Source organism: Micropterus salmoides, unplaced genomic scaffold (assembly GCF_014851395.1).
Source record: "Micropterus salmoides isolate LMB-PRFRI ecotype aquatic unplaced genomic scaffold, ASM1485139v1 Ms_hic_scaffold_6, whole genome shotgun sequence".
Classification (NCBI taxonomy): Eukaryota; Metazoa; Chordata; class Actinopteri; order Centrarchiformes; family Centrarchidae; genus Micropterus; species Micropterus salmoides.
In genome coordinates, this window is record NW_024044348.1 from 4109082 (window position 1) to 4123578 (window position 14497).

At 39.4% G+C, this 14497-nt stretch overlaps 1 protein-coding gene across 1 annotated transcript; it reads right to left on the bottom strand.

Annotated features, from left to right (window-relative positions):
• Positions 1–12026, bottom strand: dapk2a (death-associated protein kinase 2a). The gene is made up of 10 exons (XM_038700948.1): positions 11902–12026; positions 11757–11818; positions 11511–11639; positions 7763–7984; positions 6278–6416; positions 4134–4263; positions 2642–2717; positions 2378–2530; positions 2171–2216; positions 1–721 (listed from the first exon to the last, which is right to left on the bottom strand). Exons 3-10 carry the CDS (start codon positions 11621–11623, stop codon positions 68–70), a joined length of 1533 nt encoding a protein of 510 aa, XP_038556876.1. The 5' UTR covers positions 11624–11639; positions 11757–11818; positions 11902–12026; the 3' UTR covers positions 1–67.
• Between the last annotated feature and the right edge of the window lie 2471 nt (positions 12027–14497).

The window sequence follows — 14497 nt, forward strand, 5'->3', positions numbered from 1 at the left end:
ACGTCTTCCAGTATCTTCAACCAAGTCCAGTTGCCCTTGACTTTAACCTTCGTTGGATAATTGTCATTTATCTTTGCTGTCCGGTCTCAAACTCCAGGTTGATCCCGGATAGCAGCTCTCCTCCACAGGAGCGGTTCAGCAGCTCTTTCAGGGCTTCGTTCACGTCGTCATTGAAGACGGTGGAGAAGTTGCAGTTGGGGTATCCTCCACCACCTCCGTCCATGGGAAATGAACCCACCACCTCCTGCACCCATTTCAGCTCATTGCTAAGCTCCAGACGCAGTGCATCGAAGTGGGTCTGTCTCTCCTGGTAGCGGTTGCTGATGGCACAGACGCCGGAGCTGAAAGCCTGCATGTCGTCCTGCAGGCTCCTCTTAAAGGCCTCCACCTTACGGAACTCATAGCGGATTTGCGAGAGCTCGTGGCGCACTCCTTCACTCTCCTCCTTGTACCAGGCCTCCTTTTCATTGTATATGGACACCATGGCATCGATATCTTCTTGCAGAGAGTCATGGGCTGCTGCCAGGCTAACGAACGAGCTCTCCATCTGGTCGATGTCCTCCACCACCTGGGCAAAGCGCTCAAAGTTTACATAAGTGTTGTTGGGTGGCATGCTTGAGTGCGACTTAATAGTGTACTCCCTCAGGCGCTTGGTCTTCAGCTGGCGCCGCTCCCGTTTCTTTGGCTCCTGGGCTTTGTTTTCCTCCTTGTGCTCATTGGACTGGGTTCAAAGAAGGGATAGTTAGTAACTGTGGGCAGGCACAGATACAAGGAGATCATGCAATTATGCTAGTGCATCAGGTAGGTCCTCTAAAGTATCATGTGCAAATCACAGGCTTGTGCACAATGACACCAGAGGGAAATCAGCGGATGCAGATTGATGGTTTCAGATGTCTAAAATGACTAGCTTCCATGTCAGAGCCAAGAGGTGGCCAGCAGTGGTCATCGCCACCATAAACTAAAGGGTGGCCGCCCGATAGACTATTTAGGTTTGAGTATGTTTATTTGCACAGGTTACAGGCAAACAAATGACACAGATAACAATGAAAACGAATGTATAGGGACAGAAAAAAGGCCCCCTTTCAGGTCTAGCTTTCAGGTCTAGCCAACTTTTGCAAACACAGGGTCAATGTAGAGAATTTTATGGGTTCCAAACTTTTAATTTCTACTTTAAGTTCTTGGCTCATTTATTTAAAATAGATTGTCACTATTATTTCTACCCTCAGTACAGTGTATGTACAAAAATATTAAGGGTTTACAGTATTTATATACCCACATTTGGTAAAAGCAAACCATATGTATTACGGGGGATGATGGAGCAGTGGATAAGACACATGCCTTTGGTGTGAGAGACCTGGGTTCAAACCCACTGTGACCTCTGAAATATAAAGCAATTGTAAGTCCCTTTGGATCAAAGTGTCAGATAAATGTAAATTATTGCTAATGGTGTATCCATACGCTTGGTGCTCAATTACTGGTCACCTTTGCCTGAGTGAATAAATGAGTGAATGAGTGAGCAGAATTAGTGAAATATGGTCTCAGTCTGGCCACCGCTATGAACATTTCTTGGCTCTGCTACAGCTCACATTGCATTCATTAGCAGTATTCTTTGCAGTAACAATAAGTTTAAATGAATGTATTTGTTTGTGCCGGAGCTCAAACTCTACTCAGTAGAGATTTTGTGGTGTTTCAGCCTGAATTTCAGCCTGGATAAAGATCTGTCTTTTCAAAATGTAATACATAATAATAATAACGTAATATAATAAAGAATCAGGTTCAATAAAACTTTTTTCCGGTTTTCTCAAGCTCAGCCAAGTAGCAAAAGAACGTATATTAAATATATTTCCACAAATTTCCATTTATTATCTAGAGCAGGACAACCTAAGAGAACTTAACATTATTGAAATTTGGAACATAAGAAGCAGTGTCAAGTTTGCCTGAGGACTTTGTTCACTTTCTTCTGAATTAAGCCTTCCCGCTGCATGATAACGCTACACCATCCATGGTCGTGTTGGTGTAACTGTAAATGAGTGATGAGCTGTGTTGGACAGAATAACCACATTGCTGTTTGTCTTTGCTGATCCTATTTTTAGTAGTCATGTAATTAATCTATTATTTAAGCTGTAATACCACAAGATGCAGGCAACATAAAAGTATCTTTTCACTTTACCTTGATCCACGGGTGATTAAGAGCATCTTGAATTGTTAATCTTTTCCTGTAAGAGAAAAAAAATGTCCAGATAACGTCACTAAACTACTATAAACACAGAGGGTGTGACTCTGGAAAGATTACAAATTACAGAGATGAACTTTCTTGTACGGACACAGGTTTGCCCTGAGGAAAATGTCATTCACTGTTTTCTGCATGAGCTCTTACTTCTTATCCTTCTCCAACAACTGGCTGATGAATTTCTTAGCCAGCTCACTGGTGTGACAGAAGAACTCCTCATCGAACTCATAATTTACGGCTGAAATGTTCCCCAGCGTGTCCTGTTTGGTCTCCCCCAGAAAGGGTGAAGCACCACTCAGCCTGGAAAACAAACATAAAAGGAAGAGCAGTTCATCATCCTGTTTGAAGGGCAGCTGCAGAATCACGTATCGTACACTGTAAGGGACATTATGTTGTTTGAGGTTCACTTGCAGGATGTAGGTGATGACCCCGATGCTCCACATGTCTGCTTCTAATCCCAGTGGCTCATAGTTGACAATCTCCGGTGCTTGAAAGGCAAACAGATGACAAGTAAAAGGCATCGCTGTTAAAGTAGCTGAAAAATATGTTGGCACATTACCAGTCCAACATACTTTTTATTCACATCTAATATCACAATTTCTGTTTTCTGTTCTGACCAACAGACCAACACCGGTCCGGTCGTCTCAGGGAGTAAGGACATTGATTTTGAGATTCAAGATGAGCTTCAGTATGAGGGGATACCAAACTTAATAGGATCTTCACGTCGGTTACAGATATTTGTGACAAGTTTAAATCAGATGAGGGGACTGTGACTCATCTTTTCTGGGATTGCCTTAAATTGCAATTGGGAAGAAAATATATATATTTAGTATAATAATTGGCAGAACAGATTATTCCAAACTGTGCTCTTGCTTTATAGGGATGTTTTGAGAGCTCTATAGAATTGTCACATGAGACCCAACAACCTTTAATGTTTTGAGAAAATGAAAGTTAAACTTCTCCTACTTGTTTTAGGAAGCGACTCAATGATTTGTTTCCTCTTATTGTACATTTGGGTAAGATTATATGGAAAACTTCTCTTTTCTCTTTTTCAAATTTGAATAAAGTCTTTTAGGTAGAGTAAATGAATATTAGGCAAAATGGCAAAAGGGGAATTATTTATTAGGTCTCATTAACAGGAACCAATGGGAATTTAATGAGATGAAACTCTAAATTGTTTCATTTCATTTGACCCCCTTGTTTCTTTTTTTCCTACACTTGTCTTTTTTACTATTTGCAGGTAAATCTGTTTATCTTCTTGTAACTCTTCTCCTTTATGTATATGTCTATACGACCATCTGAAAAAATATGAAGTACAATACCGGCGTCGGCGGCATAACCAGTGGAGGGAGAACCACCTTCACCAACAGACTGATTGAGAATCTGCGTAACTGTATATCAGGATGACTTCTACAAGCCCCAAGATCAGAATAAAGTTGGTGAAGACGGCTTTAAGCAATACGATGTCATTACTGCTCTGGACGTGGACGCCATGATGAGTACAAGCTATGCATGGGTTGGAGAACCCGGTGAAGTTTGTCGCATGGCGTAAATAACAGCCTGGATACTGAGATTGTCCCGGAGTCTGACCATAAAGATGAAGTACTGAACCAACGCTTATTCCCATCCCATATGAAGAATACAAAGAGGAGATACTCTAGGAACTACAATAAAAATGTGTGTAAAATTTTAGATTTTAGGTCCCTTTACTGATTAAATCAGAAAGCAAACAAACCTAGTAGTAATATGATATAATTATATATCTATACTTTATATTAAAACATTAGGGCAGACACTGACACTATGGATACAATGCATCTTGGCATGTATGAGCATCTATTTATTTGCTTCTCTGGTATCCTTTAATTTAACCTTTAATCAGTAAGAAATTAACTCGTCTCACCTACAAACTCAGGCGTCCCAAAGATGTTCTTGAACTCAACACCAGCTTCAATCTTGTGGGCAAGACCGAAATCAATGAGTTTGATTCTCGGCAACGGCACATTCTTGTCCAGCAGCATTATGTTTTCAGGCTGCAGACGAGAGAGAGACATTTACTGAGAACAGAAACTACAACTTAGATTAGCTATTCGAATGTTCCCCACATTTCCCATGTGCAAAAAATACAAAGGGGACTTTAGACAGTAGCCTAAACAAACAATGCACCACCAGAGATCAGTGAGAAATGCACATGCAGGGAATAGATGTTAATCTCAGTCACAACTAAAGTCTGGATTAAACACACAGCTAATTGCTCCACCTAGTGGAATAAATCTAAGGTAATTTTTCTGAATTTGCCAGGCCATCATACTAATACTGGAAAAATAAAACATCCAGTAAAACATCTGTTGTGTTTTGAGGTTCTGTCTTGTCTGTTGTCCTGTGCCCAGTCTGTGTTCACGGTGAGCTCTGCCGTTTTGTTGTCCGTTCGGTTCTGTGTTAATGTGTTTTTGTTCTGTTGTCTGTGTTGTCCTGTTATCTTGTCTCCCTTATCCACTCTGTGTTCTTGATTCTAAGATTTGAGTTTTGCATCTACATTTTAAGTTCTGTTCTGTTGAGTTTAGTTCACTGTGAAGTTTACATAATGATCAGTTTGGTGTCTGTTATTTAGTCTGGGTTATTATTCATCTAGTTTTTATCGGTCAGCTAGTGTTTAGTGGTGTTCTGGTATTTGTTCTGTCTCTGTGTGACAGTTGGTCCATGTTTTCTGTTGGAGTTTTGTTCCTTGTCTCGTGTTCTCTGTTTAGCCTTGTTTATTTCATTGTTCATTCGCAGGTTCTGTTTAGCTCACCTTGTGTTTCATGTATCTTAGGTTTAGTTCTGTGTCTTAGTTTATGTCTGTGTTTAGTGTCCAGTAACCTGTGTTATGTCTGTTCCCCCAGTCATCACTCTGCCCGCCTCGTTAGCCCTGATCCCGGTAAACCGGTGTTGCACCCGCCCTGCTCGTTAGTCCCTGTGTATATATATATATATATATATATATATATATATATATATGTTTGGTGTTTCTGTTCATTCCCTGTCCGGTCATTGTAGCGTGCATACGCTCTGTCTAGTGTTGTCGAATACTGAGTGTTCTGCATGTTTCTGCGCTGACAGTTTTTGCATTTTGCCCGTCTCCACGACCCGTGAGTTTTGTTTTTTGCCTTGTGTGTTGATTAAAATCCCCTGAACTGTACATTTGGGCTCTCTCCTGCTTTGCGCTCACCAAACCCCTGATGTAAACTAGTTACACTCTAATAACTCTTGGATTACATTACAGCAACTGCAACAACTTCAGAATTTCTGATTTACCATTTATTGGTTCAAACATCAAACACCACAGTTGCTTTACATCCTCACTAATTTCCTCAACTTTGCCAGCCTGGTGGAAAATCCTTGAAATGAGCTAATCACACATGACTCCTTGCATGTACACTCTGGCACAACAACCCTGACAACATGCAAATAACCTCATACAGCTCTGGGGGCGGCCTAAAGCAGGAGAAACCAAGAGGCGAAAGAGGAAGAAAAACAAAAAGCAAATTTTGATCAGGTACTTAACCTTAGTTAGTTACTTAAGATTGTGTCTGTGTTTCTATACTTTTTGTTGTTGTTGTTGTTGTTGTTTCTCTCTCTTGCCTGGTCATGTCTTATTTGTAATAAATGCCCTAAAAAAAAAAACAAAACACCACCAAACCCCAAACAAAGGAATGAAAAATAAACAAAATACATCATTAGCAGTAAAAAAAGTTAAATGAATGAACTTGAAGCCACACAACATGTTTTGCTGTGTCTTAAACAGTAGTTTTGCAGATGTTGCGGCTGTTTGTTAGCATATGGTCACTGTTAATTTACATGTCAATCAAACGGTCGTTTGGTAGAGAGATGGTGTAGTCAAAAGGCAGAAATATAAAAAGTGATGTCAAATATATTTCCTTTTTATTTTAATATTTAAATCACAAAAGTGGTCTGCTAAAAGCTTAAACTGTAAAAAAATAGTAGTACAAACAATTAATAGTAATTTAATGCTGAATAACAAATGCTGCATGTCTGGTCTGGACAAACCTTGAGATCAAAGTGGGCTATTTTTCTGGCGTGGAGGTAGTTCACCCCCTCGAGGATTTGCTTGATGAACTGGGTGGCCTCTTCCTCGCTCAGAGACTCCTTCTGTGCCAGGAAGTCAAACAGCTCACCTCCAGAGACCCTGGAACACAGACACTCATCAATAAATCAAAGCAGAGCAACACTGGCAAGGCCTCACTGACTCTCTCTTGTCGTCTTTGCTCTGAACTGAAGCTATATGATGCTGTGACTCCATGTTTATTAGAGCTGTTATGATACTGATGTGGAAATTGATATTCACAGATTGATTAACCACGTGGATTTTAATAAAATGTGACCAATTGTTAAATTAATTGGTGCACGTTGTTCAATAAACTGTATAAATTACAAAAGTTTTTCAGCACTCAGTATAGATTTGTTCAAGGCAAACTTCTGATTGACCTCTGACTTTCAGAATAAGAGGGGTTGAAAGCACTTTTTAACATGCTGCGACGTGCTTATAGTATTTTCAGTCCACTATGTGCATCATACTGAATATTATGGCTTTGTCAGTATTTTCTGACCTCAGTTATTAGACTGTCCATTTATTTAGCTAGTATGCCAATTGAACAACAGATCACTCTTCATTACTTAAAACAATTTGGATTGCAGAATTGTAATTCCCAGCATTTATTTTGATGCTTAAAAATGTGCTTTGTGCACAAACGTTTAATGATCCACACGCACGGTCAGTTCATTAATGTGATCCAAGCGTACAGATTGTTAAACTGAATGCACATTAGAGCAATCTTTGTGTATTTTCACACTAATATTCTTTCCTGCTTTATGAACCCTGCGGGGTTGCACCCTTCCAACAAATGTAAATATTCCTGATGTCTTGTGCTTCATTTTATTCACATTTCCCCAAAATTCAGCCCATCTGGTAGGTTGTAAAATCTGCCAAAACTAGAGAACTACATCATCACGTGCCAACTCCCATCATGCACAGTGTTCAATACTGTATTTGACAACTGACTGACACAAATGTCAGTGTGTGGTCTTTCATAACTGGCAATAAGAAAACATTTTGAGATGCAGCCCACGTCTGTGCGCTGGACAGGATTGTCACATCGGCTGCTTCAGTTGCTTTTCTTTTGCCGTCTGAGCCTCTGTCCTCGTCTCCAGTCACTTCTCACCTCCCCCCGGGTCAATGCATTAATAAGGAGCTCTCCAGATTTGCCATTCTCCATCCATCCACTAAATGCCCTCAGAGTTTCTCACCGGTCCCACTTGACTCCTACATCCACCGGTTCACCAGCCCATATCCACCTAAATCTGAACCCCAATCTCTGCCTGCCTGACCTATTCCTGGCTAACCTGTGGCTTCTTCTGTTTGGACTTCCTGCTTTTGCCTGTAAGCCTCATACATATATCATCATTTACTATTAAATTCACTGTGCCTGCCTGACTGGTTGTCTGCGCTGGGACCCGTGACCCTCTGTCACTCACAGCTCCAGGATGAGCACCACATCAGTGCGGTTCTCGTAGACGTCGTGCAGCGTGACGATGTTAGGGTGCTGAATCTGCTGCAGGATGTCCACCTCCCGCTCTATCTCCTCCCGCCGCACTCCTCGAGAGCTGGCCATGCTCTGCCGCTTCTTGATGAACTTGGCAGCAAATTGCAGACCTGTGCTTTTCTCTCTGCATTGCTTTACGATGGCAAACTGCCCACTGAAACGCAGAAGCGCAATCAAAAATTCTTTCAGTTTCAAGTCTGAAAAAGTAAACTAATAAACAGCTGACAAAGCTTATCATAGATACATTGGTATCTGCTTGTATATCGTTCAAGGAGTAACAAAAAATTGTACATACCGAAACGTCAGATATATTTAAGGTTATTTAGAAACAGAATCAGTTTATTTTTCTACTGTAAAATGTTCTTTTAACTACATATCGCTCAAAACATTTTAGGAATCTTTATCAAAAATGTTAGTTTTTTATGTGTTTGTTTAAAAATGTGTGCAAAATGTTCACTCAAAAACATTGGATGGTTCCAGCTTCTCACATGTGAAGATTTGTCCTTCTAATGATCGTAATAACTGTAATGTTTGTTGATAACGTTGAGGTTTGGACACAACAAGCGTTGTGAAGGTGTCACTTTGGGCTCTGGTTAATAGCGACGGCTTTTCTCACTATTTTCAGAATCTTTACAAACCAAACAATCTACCTCGGCTTTAAGTAAAAGATCTGAATACTTCTTCCACCACTGCAACGTCCCAACATTCATAATTCTTTCCTCGCTCCTCAAGCCAATCGTGTTAGGATTTGGTTCTGTGTTCTGCAAGCTTTATTTGATCTTGTCATGTTTGGGGTTTTGTAGCTTAATCTAGTCTTTTGTTCATTCGCATGTTTAAGTTTCTTAGTATCTGTCTTGTCTCTCATCTTAGTACTTACTCCTGTGTTTTAGTTCTTAGTCTTGTGCTTTAGTTCATGTTTAGTATTTTTTCTGGTCTGTGTACTTCTATGTTTTATTATTTTGGTATGTGTCTTAGTCCTTAGTCTTATGTCTCCATGTTTTAGTGTAGTCCTGTCTCCTGGTTGGTCCGGTCTCTGTCCGTGCCCTGATTTTGCAGTCTTTCCATGTTTTGTGTTTTACTTTGGTAGATCTATCCTTGTGTGTTCCAGAGTACTTTACTTCCTGTTTTATTTTGTAATCTTCTGTTCCTGGTGTTCTTGTCTAGCTTTGTTCCTGTTGTTGATTACCTGATGTGTTTCAGCTTCCCTCCCTGCTGTTTTGCCTGTGTATATATTGTCCTCAGTTGTGTTCAGCGTTTGTGACGTCCACGTCTGTGTGACTTGTAGATTTATCCGTGGTTTGTACCTTGTTCCTTTGTTTAGGATTTTTCCCTGTGGATTATGGTTTTTGTTTGGAGTAACTTTTGTTTGGACAGTTGCCACTGACCTCCCAGTGTAAGCCTACTTTATTTGTTTAATAAATCTTTGTTGGACTGCAATTTCCTCGCCTCTGTCTGCATGTGGGTCCACTCCTCTGTTTCCAGCCGCCACACTCTACTACCCCTGACAAATCGATCCTTATATGTTATACTATAAGTGAGCCATTCTGTATTTCAGACCTACAACCCACAACCTACATTACCAGGAAGCTCAGGGACACTTAACAGAAAGTTTCTGTCAACCACCTGCTGGTTTTACTCCACCACTACCAGCAGCTGCCAGGGGATCCTGTCCTAGAGCTCCTGTCTCTTCACATCTTCACATGTACTCTTTCTCTGTGGATTACTGTTACTAAACTAAATGTTCAAATTTTCTCAGTTTATTAATTAATGGTTTGGCCTACATCACAGTTTAGAGCCCAAGATGATATTTTCAAATGTCTTGTTTTGTCTAACCAAAAGTCAGAGATCTCTGGTTTAATAATTCATTTAGGCAATGTTTTTTTAATAATAATAATAATAATAATAATAATAATAATAATAATAATAGGGACACGGATTGGCCTGATGGGGTTGCTTCAATCAAAAAAAGAACAGTTTAAACTTTAAAAACTACAAATGCTTCACAACCGGTCCAGTTTGGTGTAAATTTAAAGTATGTATCGTGACTGGCTCAAGGCAAATGGGAAGGTGATACAATTACCCCGTTGAGTAATCTTATTTGTTGAGCTGCTGAATGCTTACTGAATTTGTTGTATACCCCAGGGGTTTTCAAAGTCTTTGACTTGACACTCAACCATTGAGCCAAGAGAGCCTAATTATGCTGTTTGGTGTAACTTTAGACTACACCAAATACAAATAAAAAAAAGGTTCTAACTCTGATAACGTGGGAAAAACTGTTCATCAAAACTACTGTAGCTCTGAACTCTGTCTTTAACCCAAACATAAACATGTTGTCTATGTGAACTAATGTAACACCTGATGTAACGCTGTTTCACATTCACTGAGCCTCCCCTGAAAGTGTTTGGCCCGCTGCTCACTCTGGTGTACCCAGCAGTAACACATATGACGGGGCTGCGGTGTGCTTGTGATTCAGTTTTGTCACTCGAATGTCCCCACCACTTCAGTCTATTTCTAGTCTCGCACAGATTCTGTTTCAAAGTGATAAGCCTGACCCTCACAGATACTCACACATCCCAAATAAAGCACTTTATTTTAATAGCAGGGTTTGGATGTGGTTCATTCGAAATCCAAGGTTTATATGACTTTATACACATATACAGTGTACACTGTTTTATTTTTTCCATGTTCCCTTGAATGGTTTGTAAGCTAACACGCTACTTCCTCATTTGCAGCCAGTCTGGGCTTGTGTGTGTATATATATGTATATATATATATATATATATATATATATATATATATAGCCACAGCTAAAGATAGAAGACTCCTTTAAAAAGCAGCTCCACATGCACAACAGTTGTTTCCACGTGATGACTCACAGCAACAAAACTAGTCCAAAAATACATTAGTTATTGAAACACTTTTTAAAAAATGACTTGTGTGTGTGAGAGACAGCAATCATCAGTCCAAGAGGAAGCTATGGCTCACAATTTGACTGCTGTTAAAGCAGTGAAGGAGAATACAAATACACTATTGAGCTGTCACACAGGTGCAGGGAGAATTTGCAGCATGCAGTTAATGATTCAGTGTAATTTCCATATTGCACAGCAATAACTGCTTGGTGCAGTGACCTACATGCTAGTTAGTACCCTTGAGAGATGCAAACTATGTTTACAAATCGTCCAGTTTATGTGAAACCTTATCATCAAATATAGGTAGAGTTATTGCTAACTATACAAGAAGACTGATATCCCGGGTTGTCACTAAGAAGTTGATCTTCATGTTGTCTCTATATAAATATTACTGATGTACTGAAATAACATGGTATTTATGTAAAGGAAATGCCACAATGTGTTGTAAATGGTTCCCTTGTATGTGCTGCATGTCCTTAAACAAAACAAGATCAAATTAAAAGGTAGATTTCTGTGAATCTGGCTTTTTGATTAAAACACTAAAATAAAAACATTACACAGGTTTTCCTGGCTGTCACAGAAATATAAGAAATGAATAAATACATAAATAAAGAAAGTGTATATGGTCCTTGTTCTTAATTGTAGGTCAGTTTCTAGTTTAATTATTATTCCCTATGTTCCTTATGTTGTCTATCTGTCTAAATGCCAAGATTAAATAATGAGCGCTTTAATACATGTAAAAGTAAATGAGCAGAGCTAATTCAGGCCTACCTTCCCAGCTCTTCACCAATGTGATAGAAATCCTCCACCTTCTGTTGTTTGAACAGGTCCATGGCTGCAGTCCTCTCTGATGTTTGGGATAATTCTTCTGCTTCGCTTCTCATCTCTCTTTAGTCCTACCTGTAACAACAGACCACGGCTGTTTTAACATCTGGGAAAAATTGTTTCCACGACTCTCTAACTAAATGTAACATGATAATAGCTGTTGAATTAGAACATATCTAAAAGAAAGCTCGCCTGTTATAGAAAAAGGTAATTGCAGTCTCCCACCGACGCCTTGGCTTGAAAGTGGACGCTGTCTGAAATAAGAAACTATTCTTGTAAATGTCACCGGTCATAATTACACTGTTAGAACAACAACAGTGAATAGAAAATGTCTTACATGTTAAAAACGTAAAGTCTTGATCGTGAACACCATGTCCTCGTCCTCCTTCTGTCCTGCGCGTGTCTCCGATGTTGAGTTCAGGCCACGAGCACTCTGCCATGTCCCAATAACACCAACACATTCCGTTCACTAGAACGGGGAGTGCGTCACACCAAACTTCATTCAGAAAACTACTAGTTTAATGTGGCACTACTCGCTTGTAAAAACCTATTATTAAAACGTCTACAGGTGAATTACGACAGTGGACCGAGCAAACATGTTCATATGAATTAAATTTAAACATTCAATTGTTCACACTACTCCTTACACACTTCTTCAGCCTGGGCTGCATGATAACTAGTGTGAAATCTCATTTTAAAACGAGGATTTTAGGAGTATTAATTTAATACCGAATCAACAAGTAAAACATACAAACTCAGAAGATACTTTCAAACGTGTCATATTGTGTATGTACTTTTGCATATATTCTGGTAAACCTTTACTTTGCAATAATGTAAATGAGGTTTGGCGTCACGGTGTCTCAATTTAACACAGAACGCGACCATCTGTTCAGCTCCAGCATGAAACTCTGACACCTGTTGTCTGCCCCCTCCAGCACTCCGTGGCTTCTGAAAACCAACAGCTTTTTTTTTTTAAATACAGAACTTTTTTCATTTTTTAGATTAATAAGACTGGTTATTTAAACATTTGCAATTTTAATATGTTTTGATAAATCTAATTTTTATTTAGTCCCTTAAAATAGGCAACCCTCCCCTCAAATAAAAGTTTGTATCCTTTTTTCCACTTTTTTTAGGTTTTAGCTGCGACTCCCTCTACTAATATTTACTGTATGTCTCAATAAATTAACATTTAAATATCTTCAGAGTTCGATAACATTGTTAATCAACACTGAATTCCAGTGAATACAATTTGCCCAAATTTCTTTGCCCATGTAGCAGTGGCACCGATAGTGATGTTGGTTGCTCAGTTGTCTTTTGAAGATGATATGACCGCACATTCACACTCAAAAGAAAATGAACCCCTTCAACTTTCAAAACCTCTCTCTTATTTGAAAACATTATTGATGTTCATGTACTGCCACCTTCAGCCAAAGGGGCTTTGGTATTCTGTTCTGGGTGTAAAGACTGCTTTTTAGCCCAACAACCATTGGATGGATTGTAATGAAATTTCGTTTGGACATTCATGGTCCCCAGAGGATGAATCCTAATGGCTTTTATGAGCCCCTCATATATTTTTTTTAACTCGTGCCACTATGATATTGACAGTTTTGGTTTTTGGTGAAATACCTTCGCTATCAGGTGAATTATTATGAAACCTACTGCAGATAGTCATGGTCCCCAGAGGATGAATCCTAATGGCTATGGTGATCCCCTTTTACATACAGTATTTGTTTTTTTAACTCGTTTTATTTTTCAGTGAAATATCAAGTTCAAGTTCTTTACTGTCATATGTGCAGTGGCTACACGATGAAATTTCAACGCCAGATGCTGCACACCCTCTTAAAAAATATGATTATATATATATATATATATATATATAAAAAAAATACAGATCATCACAGTGCAATCACACACACAAAGAAACATACACACAATACTAATACCTTTGGGGTAGTGCAAAGTGCTGGCTATCCCTAATGCAATTTCCCATGTCATGTTTGTGGTGGGGTTATGGATGAGAGGGAAATTAATTGGCTTGGGGGTTCATACTGTTCCTGAGTCTGGATGTTTTTGTAACGATGCTTCAGTACCTTCTCCTGAACTTCTTGAGGTTGAAGAGTTCGTGAGCTGGGTTAGTTGGATCCCTAATGAAACTGCGGCCCGTGTGCAGATTCACTTGCCTTTATACCTGCTGCTGCCTGTTTGTCCTTAAACCCTTAAGGCCGATTGTCGCAAATTCACATCACACCTTTCAGACTGCAGCTGAGATAGTGTTTGTATTCCCCAAATGCCTGTTTGTGCATATTCGATACGTACCTGGGAACCTTTTGCAAGCACTGGTTTCTCGTTCATTGCCTGTTGTCGCTAATTTGCATCATACCTGAATTTATATATTTTCTATGTTCTATAGACAAATTAACAATTTCCACTTCATTTGATATCAACCTGAAAGCAAATGAAAACAGAAATAATTCTTTTAAAAAAAACTGTAAATAATAATAATAAAAATAAATTCAGGCATCAAGGGGTTAAACCACACCAGCAGCACCTGTAGAAAGTACACTAACCTACTGCATGGCGGTATCCTGACAGCTATTATATGCTACAGATATTCAAGGTCCAAAGAGAATGAATCATACTGACTTTGGTAATCCTCTGACTTCTCATTAGCGCCACCATCAGGTTGGCATTTTGAGCTAAATGTCTGAAAAGTTGTCCAAGTTGTCTTAACCCTATTTTATAATTGTTATCTGGTTGGGTGTCAAACCAAAGTAAAAACAACCTGACAAAGCCAGTAAAGTTTGAAATCTGGGACGAGGAAGACACGCAGTAAAATGAACTGGCAGCCCAGTGAGATGCAGAACAGTCAGTGGTAGATAAACTTAAAACAATACCACGATTCAGACGGGAGAGACGCCAAACGGAAACAGTCA